The sequence below is a fragment of the Coregonus lavaretus genome (assembly GCF_964263955.1).
Source record: "Coregonus lavaretus genome assembly, contig: HAP1_SCAFFOLD_47, whole genome shotgun sequence".
Classification (NCBI taxonomy): Eukaryota; Metazoa; Chordata; class Actinopteri; order Salmoniformes; family Salmonidae; genus Coregonus; species Coregonus lavaretus.
Window position 1 is genome coordinate 3,631,376 of NW_028161510.1, and position 12,162 is coordinate 3,643,537.

Consider the following 12,162-nt stretch of genomic DNA (forward strand, 5'->3'; position numbering starts at 1 on the left):
ATAATTGCTCCCACAGTTGATTTCTTCAAACCAAGCTGCTTACCTATTGCAGATTCATTCTTCCCAGCCTGGTGCAGGTCTACAATTTTGTTTCTGGTGTCCTTTGACAGCTCTTTGGTCTTGGCCATAGTGGAGTTTGGAGTGTGACTGTTTGAGGTTGTGGACAGGTGTCTTTTATACTGATAACAAGTTCAAACAGGTGCCATTAATACAGGTAACGAGTGGAGGACAGAGGAGCCTCTTAAATAAGAAGTTACAGGTCTGTGAGAGCCAGAAATCTTGCTTGTTTGTAGGTTACCAAATACTTATTTTACACCATAATTTGCAAATAAATTCATTAAAAATCCTACAATGTGATTTTCTGGATTTTTTTCTTCTCAATTTGTCTGTCATAGTTGACGTGTACCTATGATGAAAATTACAGGCCTCTCTCATCTTTTTAGGTGGGAGAACTTGCACAATTGGTGGCTGACTAAATACTTTTTTCCCCCACTGTATTTAAAGAACAATCCACCCTCGTTTAGCATGATTTATTCCATTATGGCATGATTCCAGTATTTGTATTCATTTGCATCACGTTCATTGAGAGACTATTTTAAAGGCAAAGCGCAAATTCCACTATTGTGGCTAATCCTTATTGTGGCTAGCTTCACATAGGTGGGTCTGACCACCATTAATCAAATAAGAACTGCCTTATAATTTAGGGGTATTTTAGATGATGACACCTAGCTAGATCGTTAGCTAGCTAACTATAGCTACTGAAACAGATTGTCGTTTTTTTGCTATGTTTTTTGGGGAAGAACATTGTTTGCATCCATCGGCTAGCTAGCTTTTTTATGACCAGAGCTTGGGGAAGTGTGTCTGCGCTCGTGCGGCAGGAGCGTGAGACAAAACTTCACCAGCATCATAGAGTCACGTATCGGTGAATCGTTGTGACATATACAGTGAGGGGAAAAAAGTATTTGATCCCCTGCTGATTTTGTACGTTTGCCCACTGACAAAGAAATGATCAGTCTATAATTTTAATGGTAGGTTTATTTGAACAGTGAGAGACAGAATAACAACAACAAAAATCCTGAAAAACGCATGTCAAATTTTTTTATAAATTGATTTGCATTTTAATGAGGGAAATAAGTATTTGACCCCCTCTCAATCAGAAAGATGCCTTATTATAAAATAGATTAAAATATATTTTTTCCTCATCAATCTACCCATAATACCCCATAATGACAAAGCGAAAACAGGTTTTTAGACATTTTTGCAAATGTATATAAAAAAACAAAACAGTTATACTTTATTTACCTAATTATTCAGACCCTTTGCTATGAGACTCAAAATTGAACTCAGGTGCATCCTGTTTCCATTGATCATCCTTGAGATGTTTCTACAACTTGTTTGGAGTCCACCTGTGGTATATTCAATTGATTGGATATGATTTGGAAAGGCACACACATGTCTATATAAGGTCGCACAGTTGACATTGCACACCAGAGCAAAAACCAAGATATGAGGTGGAAGGAATTGTCCATAGAGCTCCGAGACAGGATTGTGTCGAGGCACAGATCTGGGGAAGGGTACCAAAAAATATCTGCAGCATTGAAGATCCAAGAACACAGTGGCCTCCATCATTCTTAAATGGAAGAAGTTTAGAACCCCCAAGACTCTTCCTAGAGCTGGCCGCCTGGCCAAACTGAACAATCAGGGGAGAAGGGGCTTGGTCAGGGAGGTGACCAAGAACTTGATGGTCACTCTGACAGAGCTCTAGAGTTTCTCTGTGGAGATGGGAGAACCTTCCAGAAGGACAACCATCTCTGCAGCACTCCACCAATCAGGCCTTTATGACAGAGTGGCCAGACGGAAGCCACTCCTCAGTAAAAGGCACATGACAGCCCACTTGGAGTTTGCCAAAAGGAAACAATATTCTCTGGTCTGATGAAATCAAGATTGAACTCTTTGGCCTGAATGCCAAGCGTCACGTCTGGAGGAAACCTGGCACCATCCCTACGGTGTAGCATGGTGGTGGCAGCATCATGCTGTGGGGATGTTTTTCAGCGGCAGGGACTGGGAGACTAGTCAGGATCGAGGGGAAGATGAACGGAGCAAAGTACAGAGAGATCCTTGTTGAAAATCTGCTCCAGAGCGTTCAGGACCTCAGACTGGGGGCGAATGTTCACATTCCAACAGGACAACGACCCTAAGCACACAGCCAAGACAACACAGGAGTGGCTTCGGGACAAGTCTCTGAATGTCCTTGAGTGGCCCAGCCAGAGCCCCGACTGACAAAGTCATTTAGCAGTATTCAAATCATATATCGAATTAAATTCAAGAGGTTTCAAAGTTGGAATCAAGAATTGCAAAATTATATTAATCTATGTAATAACTTAATAGATTAGAGTCTTGTCCAGGGGAAGTACTTGTACATTAAGGAGATGGGCTCTTGCTACTATGAGATTCTGAGTCAGACAAGCCAAGGCTCCTGCAAGGCTACTTACTTATATTATAATTTACATTTTGCAATATCGAAAATAATATAATGAACAACATCAGAGGGTTTATATTTGTATCAAAATCAATAAAATCAAAGCTGATTTAATGTAGCATAAAGAAAAACACAAATTCTCAGTCAAAAACATAAGTCAGAACACAGCCTCTCTATTCTCTCGTGTGATTTCAGGTCCTCTGACTGGGAAAATGTCTTTCCACAATGAGAGCATTGGTATGTCTTCTCCTCCTGTGTATGTATTCTTTCATGCTTATTCAGATGTCTTAACCGGTTAAATCTCTGTCCACACAGGGAGCAGTGGTAGGTCTTATCCCCTCCTGTGTGTGTCCTGTCATGCCTAGTCAGGCCCCCTAACTTGGTAAAACTCTTTCCACACAGGGAGCATTGGTAGGGCTTTTCTTTTTCTGGCGTGTGTGTCCTCTCATGCGTTTTCAGGGTCCCTAACCACCTAAAACTCTTTTCACAATGGGAACAGGGGTAAGGCTTCTCTCCTGTGTGCATTCTCTCATGCCGTTTCAGGCTCACTAACCCCCTAAAACGCTTTTCACAATGGGAACAGGGGTAAGGCTTCTCTTCTGTGTGTATTCTCTCATGCGTTTTCAGGCTCACTAACCAACAAAAATTCTTTCCACACTGGGAGCATTGGTAGGGCTTCTCTCCTGTGTGTGTCCTCTCGTGCTTATTCAGGTCCCCAAACTGGGTAAAACTCTTTCCACAGTGAGAACATTGGAAAGGCTTTTCTCTTGTGTGTGCCCTCTCATGCGTTTTCAGGCTCCCTAACCAGGTAAAAGTCATTCCACATTTGGAGCAGTGGTAAGGCTTCTCTCCCAAGTGTATTCTCTTGTGTATTTTAAGGTTCCCTAACTGAGTAAAACTCTTTCCACAATGGGAGCAGTGGAAGGGCTTTTCTCCTGTATGTATTCTCTCATGTGATTTCAGGTGTAGTAATCGGGTAAAACTCATTCCACACTTGGAGCAGTGGTGTAGTCTCGCTGGTTTGAGTGTCTCTGGGTCTGGTTCCTCTGAAGGACTCTTCCCACTGTCTGACTGAGAGTCTGGTCTCTCTCCTGCTAAAGACAAACAGAGTATATAGTTAAATACTAAAGTGACCTGAATTAAACCTCCACATGATAAAATTGTCTTCCTATGAGGTTTAATCCAGACTAGATCCCTCAATAACCTGAGGTCAGTCTTCACAACATTTCATCATTAAAAATAAACTTGGTGAGAGTTTAAAAACTATTTATGTAGAGCTCAAAATCTAATCTCTCATGGAATGTCATGTTTTAGGCTGATCAGAGCTCTATAATAATAGATAATGTCATGTTTTAGGCTGATTAGAGCTCTATAATAATAGATAATGTCATGTTTTAGGCTGATCAGAGCTCTATAATAATAGATAATGTCATGTTTATAGGCTGAACAGAGCTCTATAATAATAGATAATGTCATGTTTATAGGCTGAGCAGAGCTCTATAATAATAGATAATGTCATGTTTATAGGCTGATCAGAGCTCTATAATAATAGATCATGTTTATAGGCTGATCAGAGCTCTATAATAATAGATAATGTCATGTTTATAGGCTGATCAGAGCTCTATAATAATAGATAATGTCATGTTTTAGGCTGATCAGAGCTCTATAATAATAGATAATGTCATGTTTTAGGCTGATCAGAGCAGAGCTCTGAAGGACCCAAAGTTTAATGACCAGTGTAAAAAAGAAACAGGATATGGGCGGCAGGTGGCCTAGCAGTTGGTTCGAATCCCCGAGCCGACTAGGTGAAAGATATGTCAATGTGACCTTGAGCAAGGCACTGAACCCTAATTGCTCCTGTGAGTCGCTCTGGATAAGAGCATCTGCTAAATGACTCAAATGTAAAATGGTCACTGGCAATAAATATCACCTTACTGATACTAAATCAGGACTAGTACACTATACAATCTCAATAGAAACCCCCATTGAGATCAATGTTGTCCCAGGTCAGATTCAGACCATCAGTGGTTCAGAACTTCTTGCTGTGGTAGATTCGGACAGTCAGTGGTTCAGAACTTCTTGCTGTGGTAGATTCGGACCGTCAGTGGTTCAGAACTTCTTGCTGTGGTAGATTCAGACCATCAGTGGTTCAGAACTTCTTTGCTGTGGCAGATTCGGACCGTCAGTGGTTCAGAACTTCTTTGCTGTGGTAGATTCAGACCGTCAGTGGTTCAGAACTTCTTTGCTGTGGTAGATTCAGACTGTCAGTGGTTCAGAACTTCTTGCTGTGGTAGATTCAGACCATCAGTGGTTCAGAACTTCTTGCTGTGGCAGATTCGGACCGTCAGTGGTTCAGAACTTCTTTGCTGTGGTAGATTCAGACCGTCAGTGGTTCAGAACTTCTTGCTGTGGTAGATTCAGATCGTCAGTGGTTCAGAACTTCTTGCTGTGGTAGATTCAGACCGTCAGTGGTTCAGAACTTCTTGCTGTGGTAGATTCGGACCGTCAGTGGTTCAGAACTTCTTTGCTGTGGTAGATTCAGACCGTCAGTGGTTCAGAACTTCTTTGCTGTGGTAGATTCAGATCGTCAGTGGTTCAGAACTTCTTGCTGTGGTAGATTCAGACCGTCAGTGGTTCAGAACTTCTTGCTGTGGTAGATTCAGACCGTCAGTGGTTCAGAACTTCTTGCTGTGGTAGATTCGGACCGTCAGTGGTTCAGAACTTCTTTGCTGTGGCAGATTCGGACCGTCAGTGGTTCAGAACTTCTTTGCTGTGGCAGTGGTGTAAGGGCTGTGTGGTGTTAGCTGCATACTAGTTAGAGTCCAGTCCTGTCTGATACTCTCAGGGTGTTGTTACATGTCATTTGTATTAGCTAACTAATGATTTGCCTAAAAACATATATTTTTAGGTGAATATGTTGCGGTCTTTTAACACCTGTCTATATGTGTCAATATGCTAGTGTCACGGTTCAGTAGCATGTTAGCTAGTACAACAGCTACGGTAACAACAATATGAGCTGATTTGACATCAGAGCAAAAACGTCACTTTTGCAGATGGATTCCCTTCTCCCTACCCCTGGTGTTGGAGGAGGCTGTATTGGGAGGAGGATGCATCCACACCTTGGAAATATGTTTGAGGTGCACTCACTCATAACACTTTTTTTTGAGTGATAAATGAGTGTATCGTCTTCGGGATTGATAAGGTAAGGCATGTATTATTCTCATGAATGTAGCCCATACATTCCTTCTTTGTAACAATTAGATCTTTCATTGCTTTAAACTACTAGTAGCTAAGCTATCTCATCTTGATCATGTGGTGTTCCTTCTAGAAGCAATCAGTTACATGTGGTGTTCCTTCTAGAAGCAATCAGTTACATGTGGTGTTCCTTCTAGATGCAATCAGTTACATGTGGTGTTCCTTCTAGAAGCAATCAGTTACATGTGGTGTTCCTTCTAGAAGCAATCAGTTACATGTGGTGTTCCTTCTCTCCTTCTAGAAGCAATCAGTTACATGTGGTGTTCCTTCTAGATGCAATCAGTTACATGTGGTGTTCCTTCTAGAAACAATCAGTTACATGTGGTGTTCCTTCTAGAAGCAATCAGTTACATGTGGTGTTCCTTCTAGAAGCAATCAGTTACATGTGGTGTTCCTTCTAGAAGCAATCAGTTACATGTGGTGTTCCTTCTCTCCTTCTAGAAGCAATCAGTTACATGTGGTGTTCCTTCTAGAAGCAATCAGGTACATGTGGTATTCCTTCTCTCCTTCTAGAAGCAATCTGTTACATGAGGTGTTCCTTCTAGAAGCAATCAGTTACATGTGGTGTTCCTTCTAGAAACAATCAGTTACATGTGGTGTTCCTTCTAGAAGCAATCAGTTACATGTGGTGTTCCTTCTAGAAGCAATCAGTTACATGTGGTGTTCCTTCTAGAAGCAATCAGTTACATGTGGTGTTCCTTCTAGATGCAATCAGTTACATGTGGTGTTCCTTCTAGAAGCAATCAGTTACATGGCAAAAAGACAGATTGAGGCAGTCTTCATTTTAAATTATTATATTTTACCCCTTTTTTCTCATCGCTGCAACTCCCCAACGGGCTCGGGAGGCTTAGGTCGAGTCGTGCGTCCTCCCGAAACACGACCCGCCAAAACCACGCTTCTTAACACCCGCCCGCTTAACCCGAAACCCAGCCTTACCAACGCGTCGGAGGAAACGCCGTTCACCTGACAACCGAGGTCAGCCTGCAGGCACCCGGGCCGCCACAAGGAGTCGCTAGAGCGCGATGAGCCAAGTACAGAACAAGGGTCTGTAGTGACGCCTCTAGCACTGCGATGCTGCGCCACTCAGGAGCCCCCAGATTGAGGCCTTCAGTCAAACTGAGACGTGTGTGCACCAGACTTGCATGGCTTGAGGTGTTGTTTTGTTGTTATATATAAAAACTATTTTACAGTTACACTCTAACAAATGCTGAAAACGGTAAGTAACAAACGTTACGATGGTCATTCAGGTTAAATAAGTTGTCCTATCATAAAATTAGGTAGCTAGCTAACGTTAGCTTGAGCATTAGCTAATGACCGTTAGCTAGCTAGTCATTTTCTATGCTAATGTCTCAGGCTGTGGTAACGTTAGCCTGGCAACCATGCTCGCAATGCTAGTTTACTGGAGTGTTGTTGCGGAATATAGCTAAATGTAAAAAAAAATGACTACGTTTGGCTAGTTAGCAAGCTAGCTAACTATGTCTGTAACGATAGCTAACTAAGTCGGACACTTCTTCTTCTGGACTGTCGGACACTGTTTCACTCATTAGCTAACGTTAGCTGGCTAGCTAAGTTACCATAGCTAGATTTGACTTATTCTCCTTCTGGGTTAATTTAACCAAGCTATTCGGCAGGCGTTGTTACTGTACTAGTTTCCAATGGTTTCTGACAGTGGCAGCTTTAGTCGGTGGATGGATGCAAACTCTGTTAGCTAGCTAATGTTAGAGTTTACCTTATATTTGATGTAGCCAAGTTTAGTATAGTTAGCTAGCTATGTTTCTAACATTTCTTTATTTATGTACTTAAATGCAGAGGTCAAGGCCACTGGACAGGTTTGTAAAGGATACTCTGAATGAGTGGAATCTGTCCTCTTTGATTCCAAAGTTTGAGGGTAAGTAAAACTGAGAAATTCTGTTTTGAGAGTGAGGGGACAGAGCTTTGATTTTCACTAACCCTGTGTAAAACAGCATCTACAGTGCATTCGGAAAGTATTCAGACCTCCTCCCTTTCTCCACATTTTGTTGCGTTACAGCCTTATTCTAAACTTGATACAATTATTATTTTTTCCCTACACACAATACCCCATAATGACAAAGTGAAAACAGGTTCTTAGAAATATTTACAAATGTATTTAAAAAAAATAAAAATACCTTATTTACCTAAGTATTCAGACCCTTTACTACAAGACTCGAAATTAAGCTCAGGTGCATCCTGTTTCCATTGTTCATCCTTGAGATGTTTCTACAACTTGATTGGAGTCCATCTATGGTAAATTAAATTGATTGGACATGATTTGGAAAGGCACACAGTTGGCAGTGAATGTCAGAGCAATAACCAAGCAATGAGGTCGAAGGAATTGTCCGTAGCGCTCCGAGACAGGATTGTGTCGAGGCACAGATCTGGGGAAGGGTACCAAAAAATGTTTGCAGCATTGAAGGTCCCCAAGAACACAGTGGCCGCCATCATTCTTAAATGGAAGAAGTTTGAAACCACCAAGACTCTTCCTAGAGCTGGCCGCCCGGCCAAACTGTGCAATCGTGGGAGAAGGGCCATGGTCAGGGAGGTGACCAAGAACCCGATGGTCACTCTGACAGAGCTCTAGAGTTCCTCTGTGGAGATGGGAGAACCTTCCAGAAGGACAACCATCTCTGCAACCATCCACCAATCAGGCCTTTATGGTAGAGTTGCCAGATGGAAGCCACTCCTCAGTAAAAGGCACATGACAGCCCGCTTGGAGTTTGCCAAAAGCCACCTAAAAACTCTCAGACCATGAGAAACAAGATTTAACTCTTTGGCCTGAATGTCAAGCATCATGTCTGGAGAAAACCTGGCACCATCCCTACGGTGAAGCATGGTGGTGGCAGCATCATGCTGTGAAGATGTTTTTCAGTGGCAGGGACTGGGAGACTAGTCAGGATCGAGGCAAAGATGAATGGAGCAAAGTACTGAACGATCCTTGATGAAAACCTGCTCCAGAGTGCTCAGGCCCTCAGACTGGAGTGAAGGTTCACCTTCCAACAGGACAATGACCCTAAGCACACAGCCAAGACAACGCAGGAGTTGCTTCTCTGAATGTCCTTGAGTGGCCCAGCCAGAGCCCGGACTTGAACCCGATCAAACATCTATGGAGAGACCTGAAAATAGCTGTGGAGCAACGCTCCCCATCCAACCTGACAGAACTTGAGTGGATCTGCAGAGAAGAATGGGAGAAACTCCCCAAATACAGGTGTGCCAAGCTTGTAGCGTCATACCCAAGAAGACTCGAGGCTATAATCACTGCCAAAGGTGCTTCAACAAAGTACTGAGTAAAGGGTCTGAATAATTATGTAAATGCTTTTTTAAAAATATATTTATACATTTGTAAACATTTCTAAAAACCTGTTTTTGCTTTGTCATTATGGGGTATTGTGTGTAGATTGATTAAAATAACACAATTTAATCAATTTTAGAATAAGGCTGTAACGTAACTAAATGTGAAGACAAGGGGTCTGAATACTTTTCCGAATGCACTGTACGTCTTCAACATTGTCATCGATAACCAATAGGACAACCTTAATGGAGGAGTGATAACCAATAGGACAACCTTATTGGAGGAGTGATAACCAATAGGACAACCTTAATGGAGGAGTGATAACCAATAGGACAACCTTAATGGAGGAGTGATAACCAATAGGACAACCTTAATGGAGGAGTGATAACCAATAGGACAACCTTAATGGAGGAGTGATAACCAATAGGACAACCTTAATGGAGGAGTGATAATCAATAGGACAACCTTAATGGAGGAGTGATAACCAATAGGACAACCTTAATGGAGGAGTGATAACCAATAGGACAACCTTAATGGAGGAGTGATAACCAATAGGACAACCTTAATGGAGGAGTGATAACCAATAGGACAACCTTAATGGAAACTTTCACCAGAGCCTCTTAGAACCATGCAGACACTTGGGGACTAGATACATACACACTCTGCGTTAAGTCGCCAAATACCACACCCCCCTCGGGCCTTGTTGCTTAAATCTACCTCAATTACCTTGTACCCCTGCACATGGACTCGGTACTGGTACCCCGTGTATATAGCCAAGTTATTACCTTGTACCCCTGCACATGGACTCGGTACTGGTTCCCCGTGTATATATAGCCAAGTTATTACCTCGTACCCCTGCACATGGACTCAGTACTGGTAGTTCCTGTATAGAGCCAAGTTATCACCTCGTACCCCTGCACATGGACTCAGTACTGGTACTTCCTGTATAGCGCCAAGTTATCATCTCGTACCCCTGCACATGGACTCAGAACTGGTACTTCCTGTATAGCGCCAAGTTATCACCTCGTACCCCTGCACATGGACTCAGTACTGGTACTTCCTGTATAGCGCCAAGTTATCACCTCGTACCCCTGCACATGGACTCAGAACTGGTACTTCCTGTATAGAGCCAAGTTATCACCTCGTACCCCTTCACATGGACTCAGTACTGGTACTTCCTGTATAGCACCAAGTTACCACCTCGTACCCCTGCACATGGACTCAGAACTGGTACTTCCTGTATAGCGCCAAGTTATCACCTCGTACCCCTGCACATGGACTCAGAACTGGTACTTCCTGTATAGAGCCAAGTTATCACCTCGTACCCCTTCACATGGACTCAGTACTGGTACTTCCTGTATAGCGCCAAGTTATCACCTTGTACCCCTGCACATGGACTCAGTACTGGTACTTCCTGTATAGCGCCAAGTTATCGTTACTCATTGATGATTTAGTCTGTTATTATTTTTCTACTATTTCTATTTTTTCTTCTTCTTTGCATTGTTGGGAAGTTTCACTGTTAGGGAAGGCCTGTAAGCATTTCACTGTTAGGGAAGGCCCGTAAGCATTTCACTGTTAGGGAAGGCCCGTAAGCATTTCACTGCTAGGGAAGGCCCGTAAGCATTTCACTGTTAGGGAAGGCCAGTAAGCATTTCACTGTTAGGGAAGGCCAGTAAGCATTTCACTGTTAGGGAAGGCCCGTAAGCATTTCACTTTCAGGGAAGGCCCGTAAGCATTTCACTGTTAGGGAAGGCCCGTAAGAAGCATTTCACTGTTAGGGAAGGCCCGTAAGAAGCATTTCACTGTTAGGGAAGACCCGTAAGCATTTCACTGTTAGGGAAGACCCGTAAGCATTTCACTGTTAGGGAAGGCCAGTAAGCATTTCACTGTTAGGGAAGGCCCGTAAGCATTTCACTGTTAGGGAAGGCCGGTAAGCATTTCACTGCGGAGACCCAGAGCTCTGACGTCATGTAATGCATGTTACTGTACAGCCACTGCATTCCAATTGAGGCGCTTATCAGTGGCCAAATCTGCAATTTTCAACCTGTATACAGGTATGTGTTTAAAGGGCTACGATGCCAGATCTGTATAGCTCTAAAAAAAAGGGCCTAAAATGGCCACTTTCATCAGGATTTTCTCATAAATGGTTTGAGATACAAATTTTAAAAAGCATGTCAAGCATTGTTCCTCCCAATGAAGTTTCTATGTGAGAATTGTCAGAACAATCCGGGACACCAACAATATTTTCAGGCTACGCTGCTGTGTGTGTGGGCCTACTGTGTGGATAGAGTCCTGTGAGAATCTATGAAATGTTAAAGTTGTTACATTTCTCCAGCCCCCTTCCCACAGCTGTTTGCCAAAACAAGTGTCAGGGCAGTCATTTTTTGTTGTTGTTGTGTGAATCCCAGATTGCCCCTTTAAAACCACACATCAGTTAAAAAATTTAAAAAATGCAGTGTTTTAAGACAGTTCTTACTGGTGTTAATCACATCTCCATTGTCCTCTTCCAATATGACAGTTATCTCCCCCTCCTCCTCCTCTTTCACGCTGAACGCGTCTTCCTCTTCTTTCACTGTAACATCATCCTCCTCTTTCACTCTGAACGCGTCTTCCTCTTCTTTCACTGTAACATCCTCCTCCTCTTTCACTCTGAACGCGTCTTCCTCTTCTTTCACTGTAACATCCTCCTCCTCTTTCACTCTGAACGCGTCTTCCTCATCGTTCACTGTAACGTCTTTCTCTTCTTCTTTCACGGTCACAGCTTCACCCTCTACTTGTTTTTGTATTGTAACATCCTCCTCTTCCTTCTCCTCTTTCACTAGACCCTCTTTCTCCGTCCAGCAGACCTCCTCTTCTTTAGTAGGAGGAGAGTAGCTTAGTGAGCTCATGGTCGGGGATGTTAGCTAACTAGGCTAGTGCTAACTTAACCAGCCAGCTAGCTGACCAATAACAACAACACCGTAAATATGAAATTAAATGGGATAACTAACTAGACGACAGAAGTGGGTTTAAAACACAGTGGCTAATATACACGAAAGCGTCTAAAGAGCTTGAATCTTTCGGCTATGTTGGCTAGCAAGCTACGGAGGTGGCTGATTAGCTGTTTTTGTTGAAACGTCCC

General features: G+C 42.8%; 1 protein-coding gene across 1 annotated transcript; it reads right to left on the bottom strand.

Moving 5' to 3' along the window:
* Positions 1 to 2,298: 2,298 nt before the first annotated feature.
* On the bottom strand, positions 2,299 to 12,162 carry LOC311120476 (uncharacterized protein). The gene is made up of 2 exons (XM_084195060.1): positions 11,518 to 12,162; positions 2,299 to 3,573 (listed from the first exon to the last, which is right to left on the bottom strand). The coding sequence occupies exons 1-2, from the start codon at positions 11,927 to 11,929 to the stop codon at positions 2,624 to 2,626; spliced, it is 1,362 nt and encodes a 453-aa protein (XP_084051186.1). The 5' UTR covers positions 11,930 to 12,162; the 3' UTR covers positions 2,299 to 2,623.

Excerpts from the sequence above, each read along its gene's own strand:
- LOC311120476 (XM_084195060.1), bottom strand. The coding sequence starts at position 11,929 with ATGAGCTCACTAAGCTACTCTCCTCCTACTAAAGAAGAGGAGGTCTGC. Across the intron at positions 3,574-11,517 it reads TGGAGATGTGATTAACACCA|CAGGAGAGAGACCAGACTCT; the intron begins GTAAGAACTGTC and ends GTTTGTCTTTAG.